This window comes from Serinus canaria, chromosome 2 (genome assembly GCF_022539315.1).
Source record: "Serinus canaria isolate serCan28SL12 chromosome 2, serCan2020, whole genome shotgun sequence".
NCBI classification, from domain to species: domain Eukaryota; kingdom Metazoa; phylum Chordata; class Aves; order Passeriformes; family Fringillidae; genus Serinus; species Serinus canaria.
In genome coordinates this window covers 18,613,524-18,638,992 of record NC_066315.1, presented here as the reverse complement: position 1 = coordinate 18,638,992, position 25,469 = coordinate 18,613,524, and the positions used below count along the sequence as shown (strand labels likewise).

The 25,469-nt window shown below is 38.2% G+C and overlaps 1 protein-coding gene across 2 annotated transcripts in view; it reads right to left on the bottom strand.

Moving 5' to 3' along the window:
- Nucleotides 1-3,657: 3,657 nt before the first annotated feature.
- DNAJC1 (DnaJ heat shock protein family (Hsp40) member C1) overlaps nucleotides 3,658-25,469 on the bottom strand; it is a 111,770-nt gene continuing 89,958 nt past the window's right edge. For both annotated transcript variants that reach the window (XM_018909341.3, XM_030230722.2), the window contains exons 9-12: nucleotides 18,735-18,854; nucleotides 6,078-6,126; nucleotides 5,141-5,619; nucleotides 3,658-3,874 (exon numbers count right to left, since the gene is read on the bottom strand). In XM_018909341.3, the coding sequence (XP_018764886.1) occupies nucleotides 3,806-3,874; nucleotides 5,141-5,619; nucleotides 6,078-6,126; nucleotides 18,735-18,854 (717 nt within the window). In that variant the 3' untranslated portion in view covers nucleotides 3,658-3,805. The remainder of the gene's footprint in view (nucleotides 3,875-5,140; nucleotides 5,620-6,077; nucleotides 6,127-18,734; nucleotides 18,855-25,469) is intronic.

Genomic DNA, 25,469 nt, shown 5'->3' with positions numbered 1-25,469 from the left:
TGCTGTGACATTTAAACTGACCAGTTTTCTTGATGCCTGTTTTTCATAAGCTGCACTGAAATCTGCCTAAAGGAGAACTCTTCACCATTTCTGTTGTTTTCAGGCCCCATCATCTCACAAAGAGGTCACAATGCAAAATCTTTCCTGAAACTTTTTTTTTAAATTAGTTCAAACACTAAAAACTATAAAGTTGAGAGTAATTTAGTCCAAACATCTACATTTACAAAAGGACAATGCAGAAGAGCATCTGCTGGTCTTTCCTCTAGAACGAAAATGCCTAAATGAGAGCACCTCCCAGCATCCCAGTCATATTCTACTTGTGTATGGATGTCAGGATCCTCTAGCCTGGCATTGGACTTTATCCTCAGCATGGTAAGGGAATATTGCCCTCCATCTCTCATCTGCTCCAAACAACTCCCTTCCATAGTGTTCTGCCCATGCCATCAGCAGAGATGAGCAAAAACATGAAAAGTGGGCTCAGATTGGACACATTTAGGTGGAAGTCAGAGTGTAGAACCTACAGCACAGACTGTCTCTAGGACTGAAACAAAGTTATGGTGCAAAAGCCCTGCTGAGCTACAGCTCAAAACTGCCCAGGAAAGAAAATGCATTTTGCTAGCAGGCAAATATTTACTTATAGGAAATCTGCTAAATTCCGTGCAAGAACAAAAGTTGGAAGAAGTTGGTTAAATCCCAAGTCTTGAGTGACGTTGGTTCTCATGGAAAGTTTAAAAAAACAGGCTCTGGTGGTGGGTAACAGACCCATGAGAAAACAAAGACTGACTAAAGTCTTCCACTTCTCTGTTGAGCATCATGTCTGACCTCAGTTACCATAGACTAAAGGCACTGCTAAATGGGCTGTGCCATCATCCACAAAACACCTGGCAATGCAGAGAGGACCCAGAGAGGCTCTGAAGGTGCTGGACTCTTACCCAGGTCTCCTTCCTCCCTACTGCCAAACACTAGAGCTAAAGCTAGCGATGGGCCAACTGCCTTGGCCCTTGAACTGAACACGAACATTCACTGGATGCACCCTGGACAAAGCCTTCACTACCCTGCTCTGTGAGGGATGGCTCCGAGATGGGATCTGGAGCATCTGGTTGCAGAGCTCAGATCCACTGGTACAGGGTACTGATGCACATTCCCCATCTCAGACTTTCAGTTCCAAAGGACCCACCAGTGCTATGTGAAACCTTCTCAGTTCTTCATGCTGAGACAGTTGGGCCTGTCACCAATCCCTGGTGCAGTGCCAATGTGCAAGAGGCCAGTGCATTTCTCCTGCACAGCCAGCCTGCCTCTGCTTTCAGGAAGGTTCAGTCTTCAAGCAATAAGGATGCAATCCATCCATTCCCTTCCATCCAGGCACAAGCAGCACCTGTGACTAGACAGACAGGCACCACTTCAGGTATTCAACCTGACAAGTGTGACAATGTGGCATGTTCAATCTTTGCCCATCCTTAAACATCTTCCTTCAGGTAAACTGGATTTGTCAGGAGTATTGTTTTAAGTTTCTGGGTGTGAATGGTCTTAGAGACAGACAAACCAACCAACCTTACCAGTCAGCAGTGCTTGTCCTTCTTCCTTTGAACCCGTGCAGAAAGGCTGTGGAGGAGGGAAGCAGAAGGGGTTGGGAGGCAGCGTGTGACTATTGCCCCGCACCCTGGGGATGTGAGCAGGCTCCAGCAGGAGCTCAGCCCCAGCTATAAAGGTGTCAAGAATCCTCCCAAGTCCTTGTTACAGCTGCCACGGGATTTTTTTGCCCTGACACCTAACTCCAAACTGAGCCCATTGTTATTTTTCACAGCCACAACAGATTTGTAACAGTTCCATATGGATCACATCAGGAAAACAGATTACCCAATTGCAAAGCTCTCTTGTACATACCTGGAAGATTTTTCTCTCTAGTCTTCTAGAGCAAATACCAACAATACCTTCCTAGCAAATCAGGCAATGCAAACACTGGATCATTCTCTCTCTTCTGGATGCTCTGCATCTCAAAGTGTGATACACTGAACCAGGCACACCATTCCAGGTAAAGTCTTATAAATCCAGAGTGGAAAAGAAAGACAATTCTTTCCTCCTCCCAGGCTAAACTTTTCCATTACTTGCTTTCTCTTTTAGAAACTGCAGAAATATTCCCATTACCAGTCTATTTTTTTCATGAACAGTACATCTCCATTTGCTCATATTCTACCCTAGCTCCACCCATTAATTTTCACCAATTCACTTCACCATTTTAACAGCTTTTCTTTGCAGCCATTTCAACTACCTTGCTTTCCATCTAGTCATCTCTCATTGAGTGTTCTGGATGACTAAAAGCTTTTGAAAGTTAAGATTTCCTGATACCTCTTGAAAATGCCTCACTTGATCTCACTAAGATTCTTCCTTCAAAGTAGCACAGAATTCCTGTTCCACTGATTAGCACCCAGATCACAGCTTCTAAATATCTTTAACTTCCAGTGCAGTTAAGCTGTGAAGTTCTCTGTGAAAAAAAAAAAAAATTAAATGCATTATTTTTTATCTGGCTATGTTTTCATAATATCATTATTTCTAGCAACTAAGATTTTTTTTATATGAGACAAAAAAAAAGTGCTCCAATTGGAAGAGGAACACATATGGAACACTGTTATACTCCCTAAATACTTAGCCTTTAAAGTTTTATGGGAATGGGATGAAATGTTGTGAAGTGCTAATCTGACAGAAGAAGCACAACTGGCAGTTACTGGAGAAATCAGCAGTGGAAATGGCGGGAAGTTAACAGAGACTTTCAGCCACCAAATTTTGATTTTGAGTTCAGATACCTGACTTTCTGAGTTTTCATTCTGATTTTGTAATAAAGCTCAAAAAATTTTTAGAATCCTGGTATTAAATCACAATTTGAATGGTAAATAATGCTTTAAAAAATGCAAGTCCTTAATGGTTCTTGCAATAGACTCTGATCACTGCTCTGATTTATGGCTGTCATTTACAGCCCATTAAGTACCCTTTGTTCCAGCATTTTAAGTTTTTCACAATTTTGGAAAAGTTATACAAAATAAAATTACAAGTATGGAACAATTACCTATTTTTCAAATTGAATCCAGGGTATACAACCATCCCCAAAATGAGAACTCTTAGCCCAAGAATATTAGCCATTCTGTACTTAAAAAGTAGTCCTGAAGTACCTTATCTCTTAATTTCTAATTAAAACATGAAGGCCTTTAGTGTTTTTACCCATTTCAACTTTACTGAATCAACCACGCTATCAAAAATCACTGCAGGGTTGGCAAAATAAGGTATTATATTGCAGGTGCATATAAATATATGTGGAAGTTAATATTAGAAATACTACTTATTTCAAACTATCACTAGATATTGATAAGAATAAGGTATTTATAAGCATATGATCTTGGAAGTAGAGGTGCAAGAAAGCAAAATATATTTTGAGCTCAGTGTTTCATTACTCTCCTGCTTGCTTAACAGTTTCAGGTCAATTCTATCTTTAAAAACAAATGTAAGTTATTTGTATATCCACTGGCTGCAAACCTACCAGATTCAGTATGTGATTATCAGGTGGGGTTTCCTGCAGCTCTGCTCACTTTTAGACACTGTTATCACACATCTGCATAAGCAGCTCTTCAATACAAACACATCTTCATTCTTCAACACACAAACCAGTAAGATGGTATAAGATTTATTAATATTTTCTTTTACTAAGGCACATGACATATAGAAATACTGAGGTACAAAAATGCAGTTTCCTGCATATGAGATTTAAAACCCCATTTTGACAAAGATGAACTACATCTCTTCTTGCTCACAACATTCAGCTTTTAGCCATTTTTTTCTTTTGTACCAGTTCAACAAGCAACTTGTATCTTGCTATACACTCCTCCTGAAAAGAAACACAAAAGTGTTATTCAAAGGTTGATATTTTAGTATTGCTTTAACTCTATACATGCTACTTTATTGCTTTAACTTTATACATGCTACTTTTTCTAGAAGAAGAGCTGTGTTCTGGGGGTTGTCTAGGGATTTCTGTTTGTTTGGGTCTGGTTTTGTTTGTGTTTTTATTGTTTTTGTTTCTAGGTTTTTTGTTTTTTGGTGGGGGTTTTTTGTTTTGGTTTGGTTTTGGTGGGGTTTTTGTTGGATTTTTTCTTGGTTGGTTGGTTGTTTTCTTGTTGTTGTAAAGTTGCACACTGAATTTGAGAAGGAGATTCTGCATCTAGTAAAGTGGGGATTAGAAAAATGAACTTGCAATTTACATTTCTTAGTGGCTCATTTATCTGTTTGAAGAGTACACAAACCCAAGAAACAGTGACCAGTACTTCTTGACAATGACTGCAAGAACAATTATGGAACAGCTGTATTGCAGCGTCTGCTTTGAACAGTTCCTCTGGTGTGAGCCACACTGCAGGCAGGTTAAGCCTAGCCTTCAAGGTTAGTAACACAGCACCTGCTGACACCAGAAACTGCAGAACAGCTTCCGAGCCAGAGACACCCAAATCCTTCCCCAGGCATTTCCTGCTCCCTTGCTGTGTTTGGCACAAATATTACAGGGCTTTTCTGCAGCTACAATGGCTGAAGCAAGCAAACTAAACTATCACAACTATTAGGAAATCTAGTACACACCATCTATATCAATGACTATTAATGCTATTTTTAAAAATTATACTTACAAAAAGAACATTAGCTAGATTATTGAGCATTTAACACTTGCAGATGGATTACTTATTTTGTTTGTTCATTAAGATGGGTTGAGAAAGGTGTTGTGAATGTGTGAGCAAAGCACCTCATCAATGTTTACTAACTTTGAATCAAAATTAGTTTTAAAACCTAATTTTGTCCTGCAATTCAAGATCTGAAAGGCAGAGGAGAGGTAGGTATTTTAAAATTAAACAGGAGTTATTTCAACATTTTCTGTGTTAGATCAAACAAGCTGACATAAATGAAAACACGTTTAAAATAAAGCAACAAACATGACAGTGACGCTCTTTAGGTCACCTGAGTCTGGACTGAGAGACCTCAGTCTCTCAGACCTACAGTAGGGCCTCACCTATATGGGCCTCTATATGGGCCCTCATTCTTAAGGTCATCACAAACTGGTAGCAAATATGTTTCCCCTCAATTTATACTATAGTTCAGTCAAAACAAGTCATACCTTGCTTTTTCCAGGAACGCATTTTGCTATTTTATCCCAGCGATCTGACGTTCCCTTTGGATACTGCTGCAAAGCCATTTCAAGAAGTTTCTGTTGATTTTGAGTCCACGGTTCTTCGGGTGCACGGCTTTTCTCCCTTCTTCTGCTTTCATCATCACTCTCTTCCTCTTGCTCAGTGTTATCAAAATCTTTCTGGCGTCTCCCTCTGCCTTTCTCTTCTGGTATGTCTTTTGTTGCCAGCAGAGCCGTTTCAGGTGCTTTGACAATTTTTCGTCTTCGGTGTCTAGTTTCACTTGCTAGGGTCTCCTTTGCCTCTGTCTGGGTATCCATCTGCTCTGATATAAGATTGTAGTTCCCCTCCTCCTCCACCTCCTCTTCCCTCTCTCTCTGGGTGATTATGTGATCCGGCAGATTCACGTTGACTTTGAAATTTTTGGAGCTGTGTGCCAGCGTTTTAAGCTCTGAGAGCCTAATGATACCTGTTAGAAGCACTGCTGTTACACTTCTGAAAAAGTAAAACAAGCCCCACAAACAAGCAGGGAACTGTCCTCAAATTAAAGGTTCTCAGAATAGTGCAGAGTGGACAAAAAGCTCTTCTGGACTGACAGCTTAAGAAAAAACTGAGAAATCAAGGCATTCACTTGATCATCAAGGTGATTAACTTCAACAGTTAGGGCTTATCTGATCTACAGGAAGTGCTACTAAATACCCACACTGATATAAACAGAGAGCAACCTGAACAAATGACCAAACCCCACAATAAATGGAATAAGAAAGGAATACATCCAGGAGGATGTAGCTAAAGGGAAATGTTCCCTCAGAATACCCAGCAGTTCTTTTTTCTCAAAGCAAGGCAGGGTTGCAAAAATCTCTCTGCAGAGCAGACTCTGAAAGGCACAGCTATCACCCAAACCCAGGCATTTTCAGAAGCACACACCTGGTGTATATGTAACAGAATCCTTCACCTGCTTGGCTTTCAGGGTAACCTGCATGAAAACAACAACAATGAAGGACTATTAAAAAATGTAATCATTTAGGCTATTGAAGAATTCATTATTAGCTAACCACAAAAGACACAATAAATATGGTGAGGCTGTTCTTTAGCTGGCTTTGCTCATATGTGGAGTTCAAACTGGCTTAAAGTAACTTTCTAGATTTTGTTCTTTCTAAATAATTATTGGTTCATTAAAATAATGTAAACAATGCTATACATTTCAATTACTATCACCATAATACATGACAGTTGATAATCAAATTTGATTTTTTTTCCTTGTTAAACCCTAATTTTCTGGCCTAAAAATACCACAAGGATAGGGGGAAAAGAACCAAATGAGTTATCTTCTATACATTAGTTTCTCAATACGGAACCAAAGAACAGAATGACCCACACAGGTCCAGATGATGGAGGACACAAGTGGACAGGCATTCAGTCCCCAAATGAAAGGTAACAGTTTGACTGCCAAAGATCAGCAAAGACACCTCCTAAGTTCTGGTACTGCAACAAAAGTTATTACTGATAGTCCAGAGGACAGAGAGCTGCTTGATTCAACCTCTCCAGGTATAATGAAATCTCTGTCCTGGGAGAAAAATAACACTAATTTTAGCATTTTTGGATTCAAATTTTGTTCTGTTTGTAAGCAACCAACCAACTTTTCTCCCCACCCAGAACAAGGAGCTTCCTCATCCCAAATTTTTAGACATCAGATAACAAGCCAGGCTTCACTTAAGATTAAGAAAGATTCTTTAATTATTGAGCATCTTTGTTATAAAATGACCACAGAATTATAGAATGGCTTGGGTTGAAAGGGGCCTTAAGGATCATGTGGTTCCAACCCTCCTGCCGCGACAACACCTCTTCCACTGGACCAACAAAATCTTGAACACTTCCAGGCATCCATGACTTCTCTGGGCAATCCTCACAGAAAAAAAATATCTTCCTAACATCTCATCTAAACCTACTTCCTGTCAGTTTAAAGCCACTGCCCCTTGTCCTATCACTACAGGCACTTGTAAAAAGTCCCTCTCCAGCTCTCTTGTAGCTCCTTTTAGGTGGCAGCCTACAGCCCCAAATTCAGGTACCACAAAAAAAATCTTAAAATGTAGTACTCAAAGAATTCTACAATCTTTTTAATTGCTGAAAATGTTTTATAAATACTAGATATAAACTTCTTGTTTTTCTTTTTGATCACGAGGACTTTATTAAAAAGCCAGAAATTGAAATCCAGTAGTCTGAACCACTCAAATGAAACTTAAAATGAGAACAGGCAAGACACTGAATCAAACTTGCTACTACATGGGATGGGTTCCCTGTGTTCCCTGTGCTCTCAACCTGGGACCTCGGATGTTAACATCCATTGAGTGTAAGGTGTGTGGCAGTGTGCTGCTCAGACCAAAAATAAAAATTACATCACTTACAAAGTCAGGAATTCCTCTGTGTGAGATTTGTGGGATTTAGCCACAATAGGAGTCAATTAGGCCTCCTGAGCCACAGCACAGACTTCTGCTGTTTTAGCTACCTAATGTTAACAATAACAATTATTCCCTACTCAGAGCAGCACTAGAAAGCAAACCTGCCAGAGGGTTGTAAAGCCATTTGCTGTGACAAGAATTAAATATTAAGAGTCAGGATTTTTGTTCTATGACAAGATTTATACGTGAGCACCCCAATAGTTAAAATACCTTGGTACCATCTGCTTCTAGTCTGGTCTGTTTGGTTCCTCCCACCCACCTTTCTGCCCACGAAATTGCAGCAGTTTGCTGTAAAAATAGGCTGGTGCTGGATCTCCTTAAGGAAATGACAGAAAGACTTAACAAGGCAAAGTGGTCTATTTTCCCTACAAATTAAGCCTCATTTTCTGGGATGATTAAGTTCAAATGAAAACTCTGAACAATGAAATCCCAACTCTAATTAACCAAAACCTTTATCCAGAGGTAGACATCTGGCACAGAAAACTCCAGTTTCTACTGTTGCAGTAAGATAAAGTTTTAATTGTTCAAAGAAAAATGTAAGAATACTGTGATATGAACAGATAATTTTAAGTGGCACTAACAGTTCTGGGACCTCCGTGATCCCAATTTCGAAACAATAGAAGGGATCTTCCTTGAAAAATATGATCCATTAGTAGAAATTGCCTTCCTTAAAAAAATTATATTCTAAAATAATCAAAATTAAAATGTTTGTGTTTCCTTTTTAGCAGTGTCTCTACAGTACAATTTAAAAGGCTGAGAGAAACAGAAACCATTCTTGACTGCTGAACAGAATGTATTCTTGGTGGTGTCCTGCTATGCATCTCTTAAATAAAATCATGTTATATAAACTGGATTATAATAGATTAGTTTCAAAAGAGAGAGAAGAATTTGCCATGCAAACAAGTAGCTTTTAGAGCTTCCTGGAATGACACAAGGGATTCATTGTAAATATGACAAGGCCCTATCTATCTCTGTGTATTCCAGAAAACTGTCTCTAAACCATTTTGCTATCTTTAAAGTAGGTCTGTCAGAGATTTACAGCCTGCTCATAAGGACACAAAGGCAAGAAAAAGAGAGCAGAAAAGATTCTCTGAATAAAACAGAGCAGAATGAATTGCCAGCGAAGACAGGTACCATGAGCTGCTGCCTCAGTGCCAGCTGAGCTCAGTTTTCTCTTTGCTGAACCTCTGATGTTTTCAGAGGCCAGGATTTATAATTTTATCTTTCAAGCTGAGACTACACATGCAACACAAACTTTGCTTTGGCAGTGGTGCAAATCAGCTGAATTTCAGTTTCCTTCACAAGACAGGTGTCCCCAAATTCAGTTAGTGTATGTATCCCATCACAGATATAAATTTTGCTGCATATTACAGCTATTTGGACTGGAATCTAAACCATACCTCTCCATTTGACCAGTGAAGGATTTTGGCTTATTCCCAGATTCCAACTGCATTTAGTATTTCCCCTTACATGCAGAAAATTCAGGAGTAACAGTTTTTCCATAGGTTACCTTATGTTGGCCAGCTTCATTCATTACAGCGTGGTGAAACCAAGTATTAAGTTACTCCATTCATCACATCTAATATTTCCAAGACTTTATCTTTGGAAGGCTTTAGGATATTTGTTAATGCTTTGATGGACTTTCAATTTGAACATGCACCAGGTAAGCTGGAAATAACAACTGTGTGTATGGTTTAGATACTGAAAATCTACCATTTCAAACATTGAACAGGCACTTGCAGTTGATGTAAGTTTGACAACTCATCAAGCTTCCCACAGCTTTACTATCATCATTTACAGGTTACAGGGGAAGATTATTTGTCTATTATTATTTTTGTCAGCTTTCTTCTTCACAGGGCAGTCCTTTTCCAGGTGCTATGTACAGTTTACTCCAGCTCTTTTCACTGAGAGTTCAGGTATCACTTATTTAGCCTTCAGATTTATGTGTCCATCAGGCTCAGCTGTCATTGGCATTCCAGATGCTGACACAGGGCAAGAATCGTTAACATGTCAGTATTAAACTGCTGAGGATTATTAGGAATCCAGCCTATGGAACATCTGAAATTGTCTTTCAATTTGATCTGTTGGATTCTAATCATTGTTCTTGCCACTCAAATCTGCAGATTCTTCTGTTGCCCATTCCTCCATGCTTTTTGACATCCTTAATACCAATTTGAATTTCCTCTCCAGGGGTGAATAGTGTTATTTACTAGCTGGTTCCTAACCAATTCATAAAAAATTCACTAAGTTATGCAACATAAATTGCTCCATTGCTTTCTCTGCTTAATTACTTATCATAGCTTGCTTATATGATATTATTACTTTTTCATTAGTTGACAGATAATATACTTGGAGAAACTTATTCAAAGTCTGAAGCAGTTGTAGAATACTCTCTTGTAGTTATTACTGCTATTTGTTCCTGCATAATGCTTTAAAATTACAGTTTTCATGTATATTAAATTATGAGTTTTATCCTGACTGTGAGAAGGTGTGCTAGAAGCCTGCTGTTACTGACAATAGCTTTCACCAGAGTATTAGCCAGCCCCCTTAAGAAATCCTGGGTCTGGGGACACCTTAAATAATAAGGATCAAGACTGTGAAATTGATTTAAAACAGAAGACAGAAGATATCATATTCCTGCAAGTATTTGTACTGCTGAACAGACACACTGCATTATTTTATAGGAATCAACTTTAAATGTTGTAGTCCACCAGGGATAACAGAAGTCACAAATAAAGTCAGGTAATATCATGCACAGTGAAACAGATTTCCTTAGACAGATAAAGATGACAAAAAAAACCTGGATGCAAGCAATCAAATTGCTGGAGTAGAAATCAAACTATCTTACTATGGGACCTACAGAAAGAAACCACAGGAACAATTTGCTTCTGAGAACTCCCTTCTGAACTCAGTTTCAATAGCTCTCCAGCTATAAAAAGATTCTATCAAAAGCAAGTGGGATTAGTGGGATGATTTTATGTGATGAAAGCCAGACAGAGCTGGTTTCCTCCTGTACTGCTAACAATTAGTCCAGATCCCAAAGACTAGTTGCTACTTAACAAGACACCTAGCAGTAAAAGCATTCCTCATCGTGACCATCCAGATGTTAACTCTCTTATTACCCTGGACACCTGCCACCTCTTTCAGATGGGACAATTGATACTTCAGAGATATATAGGGGAAAAAATCAGAATCAGCTTACAAAACTCTCAGATGCATAGGCAAAAGCAAATTTTGTTATCACATGAATGAGAGGGTACTTTTCACCCTGCAGGGAAGGCAGACATAAAAAAAGCACAGAACTATGACACACCTAGAGGGAAAACCATGCAAAGTTAGGTACAGTAAGCCTACTGGTGCTATACAGAGACACAGAACCCTTTAGCAGAAGATGAAGAGCGATTCCCCATTCTCATAGCAGCAGCCCACCAGCCTCAGCTGCACCCCCAGCCCAGCTCTGCAGGGCACACACCAATGTGCCACTAAACCTTCACCCATTGCTGTCTCCTGGGAATCTTCTGTGGGCCACAGCCTACCTTCTGTCCTCCTCTAGGACAGTATTGCGATTAGGATTGCAGCAGAAAGTCACAGAAGTACAAACCTTTGGGTTCTAATAATATTTTAAGAAAATAATGTTGGGTTTTCAGCAGCACTATAACATCATCCTTCTTGCAAAGAAGGATGATGTTTTGGTGCTGCTGAATACCAGAGAGTCTGGTAACATTTTCTGTTCTTCCCAGCATCTTCCTGAGCAGAAGTTCTCTAAGTATTTACTAAAGATGTAATGATTTCTCAGCATTAACTAACAAATTTGTTCTCCTAGCAGTCTTCTGCACCCAGTTGTTATCTTCCTGCATGCTCCACATCTAGTTATGTCATGAAAAAAATGCCAAGATCTGTGTAATTATGGAAAAAATTATTGTGAAGACAGCCTGGGAGTACTTGAGGTTACTATAAAGCAATAAGAAGTTTCCTGAATCTTTAAGGCTAATTTGAGTTGTAATCACATTTTTTCTTACATGGGAAAGCCAGATACAGAAGGATTTTAATGCCTTCGTGTCTTTGTCAAAATAGTAGGTTTTTACAGATCTAACCTTCCAGAACCAAACAGAATAAATTGCCTAATTTTAAGTTCTCCTCTTATAATCAAAATACTACTTGCTGTGCTGAATTTTCTTCCAGTCTAGACTTAAACAGCTTTTTTCATATTAGCCACAACTGGATCAAGCACTGTTTGACACAAGTCAAACAACAAGAATGACCTATTCTTTTATTCCCATGTGACTCAAAATTTGTTGCTTTATACACTGACTTCCCTTTTAGACAGTAAAAGAGCTTCTAAAATGGTTTTTCAGTTTTACCAGACTGTGGAAACTTCAAATCCTGAGACATTGAGCTAAATCATTCTCCATTTTCCAAGTATCCTCATTTGCAACTTATAAGACCACTTGAAATAAGTATTTCAAATCAGACGTACCTTTGTTTTGGCACTGCTTGCAACAGTTAGCTTAGTTGCAGAACTTAGCTCTTAGTGTTGCAAACTTCCCAAAAGTTGGTAATGCAACTAATCTCTCGCCACTGTGTAGGTTAAATTTGATACTAACACAGCAAATGAGTATTTTAAGGACAACATTCTTGAAAGAACTACAAAACATGTTTTGAACTTAACTGAATTTGCTTAGAACCACCAGTTGCAGCCAGCAACAATATAATTTTATTATGCTTATGGACTTAGAAGCCATGTGTGATTCTGAACTTTGCCACAGCAACAGAAATCACTAAAACAACCATAAGTTTTATTATGAGGCAGTTTAAGATGTGGCCTGCAAAAAAGGCAAATTTGACCTAAATCAGCAGATGTAGAACTTTCTCCAGTTTAAGTCCCTAAATAGTTAATTTAAAGCAGCAGAAGAATTGCTCTTTTTCAAGACACAAGAAGAAAAACTTTGAATTAGACTTGTGATAATGCTGGAAAATTCATACTGTGCTTGTTATTTGTCAGTTAAAATCCATGAGAGAGTCTTTAGCTCTATCCTATGGGCACTCATGCAGAAGAGGAGTTTTGACTCAAATGCCCATGGCAAGAACTACTTGGACATCTCATTTTGTTACTGATGATGCAAAATGCATTACCTTTCTTGACTGTCAGAAATTTAAATTCTGCAAAGAAATTCAAAGCCAGCTCACTGTAAGCTTTGTGAGACATTACATTATGCCACTCTATAAAAAGCTGCAGCATCACTGGCTTAACCCCTTCACATGCCATCTGTTTGGACCAAAACCTGCTGTCTTACTGCCTTTTGTAAAAAAAAAAATTTCCTTTAAGTGAAAAGAATGCTCTGGTCATGCTTTATGACATGAAAATCCATTTTGTTTATAAGGGGCATTGTTCTGCCCAATCTTGTAAAAATGGCAGGGACAACTGTAGGAGTGCACAGAATAAAACTGTACAGTGAGAGTGCTGTGAACAGCAATCACCTTTTCCTCCCTCCAAGTATCAAGAGAATCACTCTGGTGTGTCTGTGGGATTAGACAGGTGTTTTGAAGACTCCACTCTCAGATTGAGGGGTTTACATGACCTATATATTATCTAAACCCCATCCTAGATATTCATAACCTCTCTTGGACCTTGATCTAGGTCTTTATACTTCAAAAGGCAACTGGGAGAACTATTGATTACATAAATATATGTAAACTGCTAAGGGTGAGTGTTTCAGAATATCCACAACTGGATTGCACTGTAACTGAGTTAACACAGACACAGTACACAAAATGAAATATAAAACAGTCTTAGGAAAACAGTTAATCTCCAGAAGCAAGAGACCTAATAAATTCATGAGCTTTTACATATGGACCATTTCTCATATAGATGTTTTCTTGTTGGCAAAGTAATGAGTTTGCATTTGTCAAAAATAAGAAATCTATTTTACAATGGCATATGAAGTGTAATGGGTATGAACCCACAGTCAGACTTACAGGCTGAAACTGTTGCTTGAGCATAAAAGAGATACCACAAAACATGCACCTACCCCCCCAAACCTTATCCTTTCAGGTTTCATGGTAATTCAGAATGTCTGCCACCTGGCTATTGTTTTGCTGTCTACCTCAGTGTTCTTCTATACAAGCAGCAAATCCCAATCAGTCTGTTTTTGCAACACAAATGCATGAGATTAGTGACTGCAGGAGCAAACAGAATCAGTTTAAATCCTGTAAGACAAGTGAATGATATTACTTCACAAGTATGAAATCTGAGATCTCTTTGCCTTTAATTTAAAAAACCTGTACCTAATAATCACATTAAAGTCTGTTTGGCATGCCAGACAGCTTTTACTTCCTCTATTATTTTTACAATTTGAACGTCCTTTGTAGTTACTGAAATTAATTTATGCCTTTCAGCAAATATTTTTTTTAACTTTTTATCTATAAAGGTTGGTATTGTCAAGTACAATATACTTCTATAATTTCACATCTAAGTGCTTTTTCTCAATTTTTGAATTCACCAAAGCTGACAATCATTACTACAAATCTTCATAAGGCTTAGCATTTGTCAAATCAAACATTATCATTTTTGCAGAAATAATAGTATTGCAACTCCACTCCATTAATTATTTGTACTATGTTGTAGAGTGTTCACAGTGCTTAGGAAATTCAAACATAACTTTTCTATTTTGTTTTAAAAGGTCAATTATTTCCTTAAGTATTGGCAGACAGGAATGAGAACTAACCCTGGGGCAACAAATTCAGCAAGGAAAATGGGTCAAAGAACAGATGTTTGGAGGATGACAGAGAGCAGTGGTACAGGTAACCAGGTCAGCAGGCAGGAATCCTGATTAGAGTTAACTGAACTCCATTTCCCTTTCATAATCAAAATACTTGAAAACCTAATTTACAATAACAGCCAATTGCAATAAAAATGACTTAAAAAGCTGCAGAAGCTTTCAGTTGTGAAAGCAATAAGATTTCATTATACTAAGCCAGCTGAAAACCATTTTTATAAGAAAAGATTGCCAAATTCCCTATATGCGCATACTGAAGTGACAATTAGCAATTTAAATAATTAAACATACTGATAAAGTGAGCACAACCTCATCTGTTTTGGGATGATCATTCATTGGCTGTTAAAAGATGTCTTTCCAAAGAGAGACAAGATAAACATTTTCCATGGCAGAAGTTAAAGTAGAAACCCTTCCTCCAGTATGTCTGTACCACAGCTACAAGCCTACCCTTGCTCTGAGGTGAAAAGCACAGGGATATGCTGCAAAGACATTTATGCTGGTATCACATGAGGCAGCATAAACAAAAACAGTAGAGCTGCATGAGCTCAGAGGCACTACAGGGTGCCTGTAGCTGTTCATTGCTGGAGTTTGGCTGGCACTTTCCCAGCAGCCCACATCACTTGTAGGGTGGATGTACTTGTTTGGACAGGGAATCTGGTAGGCATACCCATATAATGGGCCTTACAGTAATCCTTATTTGGGCTGTGCTTTGGGAAATAACAATTAACAAACTAAGTATCTACAAAACACCAACTTGAATAGTAGTAGACAAGGAAAACACTGAAGGAACACTATTAGGAATTACTGAATTTAAGAAGTCAAGCTAATGTATATGCAGTGATTACTGACCAACTATGGTGACTATCTGGCTAGTGTAATCACAGGTCATATGAAGAGGACCTAACCTCAGGCAGAACCCCTGTATTGATGTTGTTTCTTGCAGATGTTTGTGTAACCTGTTTTTAAAGGCCCACAAATATGGAGACTCCACAGCAGCTTATTCCACTGCTTTATCACCTCCATTGTAATTCTTTGTCCTTCAGTGTCTGCAGCCTCTGATTAAATTTGAGGCAAAAACTTCTTGCCTTCTAAGACTAATACAGCAGACAAGACCCTTCCTCTTTATGGTCTTCTTTTTATGCAGTTGAATACTTACATTCTCAGTTGGTTTTTTGTTGTTGTTGTTGTTGTTTTTTGTTTGGTTTTTTTTTTTTAAGTTCAACAACATGAATTCCTTCACAATCTTTTCTTGTAGATAACATTTCAGGAACCTATTATTCTCATCTGGACTCTTGGTATCAAACCACATACTTAAGTGCAATACTGAAAATTAGACACAAACTAAGGATGCAGTAAGTTAAAACAACACCATGAAGCTGTAAAGTTCAAAAAACTTGAGGAGTGACTCTCCTCAAGTCACTGCTTCACACTGCCTAAAAATTGCAAGTGGAAACACAGTTGGATGTAGTAGAAATTTATTTCTTTAAAAAAAGGAATAAATTTAAGACTGAATTTCTTTGGGGTAGTTTAGAGGGAGTGAATTTCATTGATGCTCTTCTGATATATATGAATGGTTTCAGTTTATTCTTTAAAAAGTTTTGAGATTTTTTCTAACTTTTTTTTTGAGGAAGAAAGCTTAGAGACAGAAGCAACAATGGAGAAAACATTTTGGACTGGATTACTCTGAGCTATTTTTAGGAATACCTTTTTAGCTAATCTACCATTAAATAAGGTCTGAATGCATAAAATCACTCAGCAAGCACACTGTACCTTATCAATCCTTTCTATCATCATTCTCTAACTGTGAAAGGAAAACCAAGCCTTACAGCTCTTGATGCTTTGCAGGAGAAGAAAGAAGCAGACACTAATCTCAAGTTCTCACAAAGTATTTCCTATACTAGAAAATGTTAGAAAACCAAATCCAAATTTGTCCTTGAATGTTTTTCTTTTTCAAGACGTAGTATATTTGCTAGATAATACATATTTCAAACCCTCTCTGGCTCGGTTCCTGTTAAACCAGCTGTAAGCAAGGCATTCCCAACCTCTGCTACACAAGCTGTTTCAAAGCAGCACCTTGTACACCAGAACTTCTCTCCTTGCCCTGCTCCCAGCAGACCCAGGGAACAGCTGCTTGGGCAGCAAATGCTGCCCACACGTGCAAACACCTTTTTTACGGCACACAAAGTTAGCAACCCAGAAGTTTCTCCTGCAGCTTTACCATCTAATTTTTTACCTAATTATGGTGATGCCCAAAAATAAAAAAGAGTCTTTGCTGTAAATTTAGATTCTGTGTTGTTATCTTCTAGAAATATACAGGATAAGTTGTACTTCTTATTGAATATTGAAATCTTACTGAATGGATATCTGAAGTAGCTTCCAGTTTCACCATTTCTAGTACTGATGCAGTAACAGTCTGAGACCCAAAGAAGTTGCCATGAAGCTTTTGTTTAAAACATTTATTTTGTAAAATATTCGTTTCTGTTTCTTTATAATACCTAATTGCTGCAATTGTGTGTAATGCAATGATAAAAGTAGCAGAAACTCTAATAATTAGTTTGTGTCAGGCAAGTGACCTAGCATTAGCAGCAGTTGAAAATTCTTAGAGAAGGAAAAACCTCTGTGGAGAATAATTACATTAATCATACAGTTGGAGCTTACTAGAAGTAAAAAGAATTACACTCAGACCTTTCTCCACACATAAAAATCCTGGAAATTCCTTTTTTCATACAAGAAAATGACAGCTCTTAGAACAATCACGTCTTTCATTTCTCTTTCCTACTCACTGAAACAAAACAACAAGTTGCTGAGGACCTCTCATCTAATGGAAGAAACAAGTGAACTTTGTTTTTTTCTTTTCAATACTGGATGTATGCACGTACAATATTGGGCCAAATATATTATGCAAAGGATTCTTAATACACCAAGTCAAGGAATAAAGCAGGCAGTGAGTGCAAAAGGCAATCTGAGGATAGTGTTAGTTTTGTGATGGATGTATGTAGAACCATTCCACATGTCCATACTATCTGTATCCATATAATCAAATTTTCCAAACCCATCTCAAAAGCTCTTTGCAATGAACATTACATACTACCAACATACTACATACTACCAACATGTGAAATATTTTTGCTGTTAAGATCAGTAAAATGTAGCATACTTTTAATAAATTTCATTATTATTATAAAGTTTATTATTATTATTAAAGTTTAGTATTATTCAGTTTAGTCAGATCAGTAGTATGAATACTTCAAGTACGAACACAATAAACCTTAAAAACTCTAATTTAATTTATCAGGCTAGTAACTTCTTTACATATACTATTTTGCAAATAATGTATTGTTCTAAAATTAGAATAGTGCAAAGACTTATTTTTTTAGTATATGTATCAGAACAGCATAGGTACATTAAAACTTGAAAAGCAAGTTCTCAAAATATCTTTTTGTGATTATATCAACAATGAAAAAAAAAATTCAGAAGTACACAAATTTCCCAGAGGGCTATAATATTTCACTGTAGTCAGTGGCTTTGTTTTCCATTATTTAAGATGATTCCTGAAATATGATAAATAAAGAACATCTAATCTCAAAATGTACATGAACAGATTTAAATGTTATTCTCATTAACCCCTACAGAGCCTATAAAATAGGGTCAGCTGAAAGGGCTTTCAAAAGGTCCTCAGCAGACACTACAACATGTTCTAGTGATCTATTGCTTGAAAAGGAGAAGTCTTTTACAGCCTAGCCCCTAAGGGTTTTAAGATCATAACACTTAAAAAACATAAGTACAAGCTTTGGTATCTGGTATATACTATAAAATATGAATTAACAAAGACATTATTTTACATAATATAATTTTAAAGCATGCTAGAATACTGAAAAAGGCACTGAAATAGTATCATACATATTACATGGTTTGAAAATTTGTAAAGATATTTCTGCTTAATTAATGGAAACCACCTGTCAAAACACCATTAGCTCATATGCATTTTTAAAAGACTGGCTTGAAACAGAGATGTAATCTTTAACCAAGTCATACAAACATTCACGTGCAGTGAAAGGAGGTTACTACAAAACCTGCAGTTCATTGTTTTTCTGTTATTGGGTTACAGTAGCTGAAGTTTGTAAGCACCAGAATCCCCCATCCAGCTGATCAGTTACAGCTGTTAATTGTGGAGGGAGATACTGGCTGACATCTGCTTCTTGCATAGTTAGTTAATGGTTCACTTCCAGGTCCTAAAAGGATTGTAGCTTCTCTCAAAAGACAATGTCAGCCCCCATATCTGCCTTCTACACTGCCTGTCTTGTTCTGGTTTGTCATCCTCTACACAATGCAAATCTGAGTGCACTCACATCTGCCACAGATCGACCCAATTCGTGAGCAATCTTTTCCCATCGACCGGGGGTCCCCCCTGGGAACTTAACCATACTTCTTGTCAGCTGGCTCAGGTCCTCCTCTGTCCATTCAGGTGCCTGTAAAACATTTGTACAACATTCATTACACTGGAATATTGGACATTTATTTGCAAAGTAATATATGGGCAAAAAAAACCCCTTTCAACAAATTAATCTAATAATGTTAAAAAAAAATAAATCTGGGTATCTTCTCTGTGTCTTGTTGATGAAAATGGATAAAAACAAGATACCAACAGTAAGACACTAAAAATCCTGAACACTTAAAAATTGCTCTTTGTCTATTATGTAGACTAATGCATTTAATTTCTATTAACTTTAATACAACATACATTACACAACACTACAAAATGCAGTAAAGATAATATTCAACAATACTTTTGTTAGATTATGGGGTTATGCAAAAATTGGATGGGCCTAAGTCCAATAAGAATTTAATCTGGCTACTGCCATAAAAGACAAAAAATGTTTCTGCAAATCCACGAGCAACAAAAAGACAGCTAAGAAGAATCTATGTTTTACTAGAATCTCCATGTTTTACTAGACTCAGGCAGAAACAATGACACAGGATGAGGAAAAGGCTGAGGTACTTCATAGCTCTCCTTTGCCTCAGCCTTTAAGGGAAAGATCCATTGGTCTCCATGTACCCAGTCCCTGACCTAGAAGACAGAGCACAGTGAAGCTCCCATAGTCCAAGCAAAAATGATCAGTGACCTGACACACACAAGTCCATGGGGCTGGATGGGATCCAGACACGGGAAATGAGGGAGCTGAACATAGTGCTCACTAGAGTCCCTTTCAAACATTTACCAGCACACCCAGCTGACTGGAGAGGTTTCAGCTCACAACAGGTTTCCAAATGAGAAACCTGTTGTGAGCTGAACCCATTGAGAAGAGGAGTTAGAAGGAAGATCCAGGGAACTATAGGTCTGTCAGTCTGACCTTGGTGCCAGGGAAGGTCATGGAGCAGATCCTCTGGAGTGCCACCATATGTGCAGGACAGCCAGGGGATCAGGCCCAGCCAGCACAGGTTTGTGAAAGGCAGGTCCTGCTTGCCTGACCTGATCTCCTTTTCTGTGATAAGATGACCCACTTAGTGGATGGGTGAAAGGCTGGGGATGGGCCTACCTGGACTTCAGGAAAGCCTTTGCCACCATTTCCCACAGCACCTCCTGCAGGACCTGGCTGCTCACAGCTTGCCCGGGGGCTCTGTTGGATGCGTAGGAAACTGTTGGCACTGCCGGGCCCGGAGGCTGCTGCTGAATGGAACTGCACCCAGCAGTGCTCCCCAGGGCTCAGTGCTGGCACCAGCCCTGTTTAATATCTCTATCAATGATCCACACCAGGGGATCCAGGGCACCCTCAGGCAGCCTGCAGAAACACCCAGCTGGCTGGGAGTGCTGAGCTGCTGGAGAGCAGGAAGGCTCTGCAGGGGGATCTGGACAGGCTGCATTGATGGGCAGAGCCCAGAGCTCTGAGCTCCAACAAGGCCGAGTGCCTGGGCCTGCTCCTGCCCTTGGCTCACAACAACCCCTGCAGCTGCAGGCTGGGGCAGAGTGGCTGGAAAGATGCCTGGAGGGAAAGGTGCTGGGGGTGCTGCTCAACAGCAGCTGAACATGAGCCAGAGAGTGCCCAGGTAGCCAAGAAGGCCAATGGCATCCTGGCCTGGATCAGCACCAGTATGGCCAGCAGGACCGGGGCACTGACCATAACCCTGTACTCAGCACTGGTGAGGCCACACCTTGAGTTCTGGGTCCAGTTCTGTGCCCCTCACTTACAAGAAAGACATTGAGGTTCTGGAGAGAGTCCAGAGAAGGGCAATGAAGCTGGGGAAGAAGGTCTGAAGCACAAGTCTGATGAAGTGCAGCTGAGGGAGCTGGGGATGTTTAGCCTGGACAAAGGGAGGCTCAGAAGAGACTTTATTGCTCTTTAAAACTGCCTGAGATAGGGAGCTGTGGCAAGGTGGGGACTGGCCTCTTTCCCAGGTAATAAGATCTAGGACAAGAAGAAATAGCCTCAAGTTGTGCTGGGGGGGCTTTAGATTATGTATTAGGAAAACTTTCTGCAGCAAAAGTGTTTCTGAGCATTGTAATAGGCTGCCCAGGGAAGTGGTGGAATCGCCATCCCTGGAGGTATTTAAAAAACCATATGTGGATGTGACTCTTGGTGGGCTTCATAGAGTTGGATTAATGGTTTGAGTCAATGATCTGAACGGCCTTTCCCAACCTAAATGAATCCATTATTAAATCACAGTTTAAGACACAACGTTTTAAACATTTATTTAATTGCCCATCTAATACTTTTTCAGCAAAGACACAGAGAGTATCTCCATTTTGACATATTGAAAAGCCTCTAAAGGAAACAGAACGGTTATCTTAGCTTCTTGTCACTGTTACCATCCTGTGTTTTAGCACTCTAGCATGAACCAGGAATGAAATCTGTTGACGCTCATATTCCATCAAGACGATTAAACAACACCCCTCCCCCATCCCTAAAATGCAGTTATGCCACAAAACCAGACCGGATGCTTCCACTACTCAATAACCAAAAGATATAAAAATGTTTTACTCTAACTACATGCCAAGCTGTTAACAATGACTGTCTTCATAACGGCCAAATAAAAGTGAACAAAGCAAGGAACACACAATTAGAGCAGTTTAAAGCATGAAATTGCGTTTGCCTCAGAAGGCAAAACGCAGTAACCGTCTCTGACGTTTGCAGCATCTTTGGCAACGACTGCAGAGCCAAATCTTTGTTATTATCAGTAGTTTGCCATTTTATTTATTTTTAAGGAATTCTTTATGACATACCTCTTCTAATCACCATTTCCGATAATGAACAGGCACATATCAAGCGGTTTGCATTACAGAGCCATCAGCACAGAACAACAGTCAGAGGTGAGTGACCCCAGGGACCATCTCCACAACTACAGCAAAGCTTCTCCCTGACACTAATCCTGCCTGTCATTCTCCCACTGTGCTCTAACCACACTGACATCCGCCCGCTGCACCGCAAGCTTAACGGGGCCCTTCCTGACTTTTTACTGTCTCCCCCAATCAATGGTTCAAGCGTGCTCTTTTCACCATGTCCAAATGGCAGCTTCACTCATAATCAAAGTGCATTGCTCCCGTTAAAGGGCTTCCCGAAAGGCTTCACCATTTGCATTCATTTGCAAAGCAAACTACTTTTATTCACTTTGTTCTGCTATCAAGAGTGTTCCCTGAAGCAGATAAATTGGCATAAATACAACCTGCCACTTAAAAGACAGTAAATAATAGCCAATAGTAGCAAGGATTTTATCAATCGTCCTGGTTTGGATCCATGTAGTCCTTTATTCAATGCTGAAAGCCTCAAACATTCACAGTTTTTAATACAAGAATAAAATGAATTATCTCTGATGATTCAAACACAAGATGCTTAAGTAATGTGTGTGTATGTGAGAGATCTCACACATACATTGCTTGCATTATACAATTACACCCTAGCCTACAGAGAAATGACATACATAGAAAAATTTCCACATTGCAAAATAGCCTTTTTACTTTTACTGGTTTAAACATGTCAATATACTATATATCTTAATTACATTATACTCCATATAGATATTTTTAATTAAAATATTTTCAGGGATTTTTGTAAAGAAAGATTTCCAGTGCTGAATGTTCTACTTATAAAAATTTTTATCACTGTAATCTAAATAATGAATTCTTCTAAAGAGTTCCGGTTAAAAGCTTTTTGTTTAAAAATCAAATTTCACACTTCAAAATTAGGGTTAATACATGGTTTACTGTAATTTTCTATTTAATTTGTACTAAAACTTGGTGGTTGGTTTGTTTGTGGGGTATTTATAATAGATTCACAGCTACATTCACAGCTAGTCTCTCTTACCATATCCAATGCATATCTAAGCAATTACACATGGAAATCAAGATGATCTTTTCAGTGATATACAGATGTCGGAAGCTTTCTGCTAAGTTTTATTTTTAGACTTTTTTGTAAGTTTTGATTTGTGCTCACAGTTTTACTAACCATTTGTAAATGACAGAACTCTTGACGTTATCTTCCTAAATAATGGACAAAACTACAATCATTCTGCAGATCTGAAGTTAACTACACAGCTAATTCAGGGCACACAAATTCATTAGTTACATTAAAATATCAACTTCTTAATCTTATTTCAAGCTGACAATAATTTTAGAATATGAAGATCTAAGACATTTATAAATTTGGAAAATCTCTGAAAAAGTTTTGTTTGTTTTTTTTTTTTTTTTTTTTTTTAGAAAATCCGCTCTCAAGAGCAAAAGCTGTAAAGAAGCTTTTGTGAATTTGCAATTCCTCAGCAACAGTTAATTGTGTCTTTAGATGCAACAGCGCCTACTGTGATCCAAGTACTACAAGCAGCTACGAGGGTGGTCATGGTGTGAATGTATTCTCCCTGTTCTAATCTGTAGCCAACTGTAACTGCAAGAGTCAAATGAATGCATAAACATACTGCTTTGTCACCTAAAACCATGTGTGTCCAATATTACTGAAACACTGGGCCAAAATTCATCTCTCCAGTAAAGCAATGGAAGACACCACATGGTGAGGGGACAGCTGTTGTTACTACACAAGCATTCAGATTTTGCATCCAAAAAGCCCCATTCTGGGATTAATTCCCCATACTGAATACAAAATTAAAAGTACAGAGTTATGGTCTAAAGTCTTTAAAACGAAAATAAGCTACAAGTGTAGATACAAAAAAATTCATAGCTTTCCCATAAATAATAATCCTTTAGCATGATTTATTGTACATAGCTGGCAATATTGAGGGATTAGTTCACCCAAACCGCCATGCACTTTCTATAGAAAAGAAATATGAATGCGGTTTATTGTTCGGCATCACTCTTACATGGGCATCTGCACTTGGCAATTCCATCCCACCTCTTTCAGCATGACAGCTTTACACTATTAGGATTTTTTAAAATATGAGCAACACTATTTTCAATTATATTAAAAGCAAGTTTTTAGACAACAAAGCATTTCTTGTCAAGATAAGTCTGACTCATTTAATCCTGTTAATAAGTATAAAACTATATATGCTTTTATTGATAAAATGGGAAAGTGGCCATTTGAGACTTGGGAAAAAATGGGAAAGTGGTATTTGAGAGTTTTTAAGGAAACTTTCAGAGTCATTTACAGTACCTTGACATTGAAATAATTTTATTTTTCTAGATAAAATTTTAGCTTTAAATCATTTCTTTGGGTCATCAATATACTGTATATTCTGTATAATAAATATATATATACTGTATAATTAAAATTATTGTTGTATGGAAGTTTGGCTAAAGTTTCAATCTATTTAGAACTTTGTGCTACACTTCATTTAATTTTGGTGAGTCACTGATTTCAAGCACATCTAGTCCATGATCTTACAAATAAAGCATGTGGCAGAATCTATTTAAAAATACCTGTACAAATATTTTTAGACCTAGTAAAACTGTGGACAATTCTGCAAATCAGAAAACATTTAACCTACAAGATGGTAGTGTTTTGGTTCAGTAAGTAAGGAACAGAATGTGAAAGTTTTCAGATTTAATTTTTTGCTCATAATGTCTTATTTTTATTACAATAATCTTCTCTATTGTTACAATCTCTTGCTACAAGAAGTCTGAAGTCAGTCTTGTTTTATCTAATTCACATTTGGCATTGTGATCTTGCTGTTGCTGAACACAAAGGGTCTTGCTCCAGTTCTAAAGACCTCTTGTGAAGCTCTCAAGATCGGCTAAAGGGTATTAATCATCTGAACTCATCATATTCAAAGCCACATGTTCATATATAACCCTTTGGTCCTTCAAAAGCTCTTACTCACATCCAACTTTCACTAGTACTGTTTTTATTAGGTGAGCCAAAAAAAACAAAGACAGCTATGCTGTTTCAGAGCAGTGGTCAGAGCAGGTCAGTAAGCACATCATTTGTGCTCAGAGAGTGCAGCAGCAGAAAACTTCGTGATAACAAGAAAGATTGTGTTTATCATTCATTCTTTTCAGTCCCATCCTGCTCTGAAAAAACAGGGACCATATGCACATACAGGAGTTAGATGAAGGCAAGCATATAGGTTACCTACCGTGTCCCTAATAGTCTCCCAACTCCAATTACTTTCATCTCAAGCAATTTCTCTAGCCTAATATATTTTATCTGTTTAGATTTATTTATCTCAATTAATCTGTTTTTCCATTTTTTCCAGTTACCCATGAAACCATATAAACTTTCTGGATTTGCAACATCATGTTCATGAGGAGCTGCACATATCTGCTACTCACTATACAAGAATTCAGCTTATTTTGTGTTTGAACCGGGTTCCCACTAGCTTTGATGACATCTGGCTCTTGGCTTTCAGAGAGTCACCTCCAGATAGTCGGCATCTACTGACTTCCATGTCACTTACAAATTTGTCCAAAATACTCCTCAAGAGTATTTCTCTGTAAGTTTTCTCTTTCTGGCTCAAGAGTTCTGGTCTACTCAGCTGTAAAGCCATGTTACACAATACTTCCCAGGATGCCTTATTCTAAAACACCTGCAATTCCATTGTAGCCAACCTCTTTGAAATGAGGTACCAAACTGCACAGAGCAGGACTAATTGTAAGTTATACAGTGAATAAGGATTCTTCTGTTTTGCTCTCTATTATTTTCTTA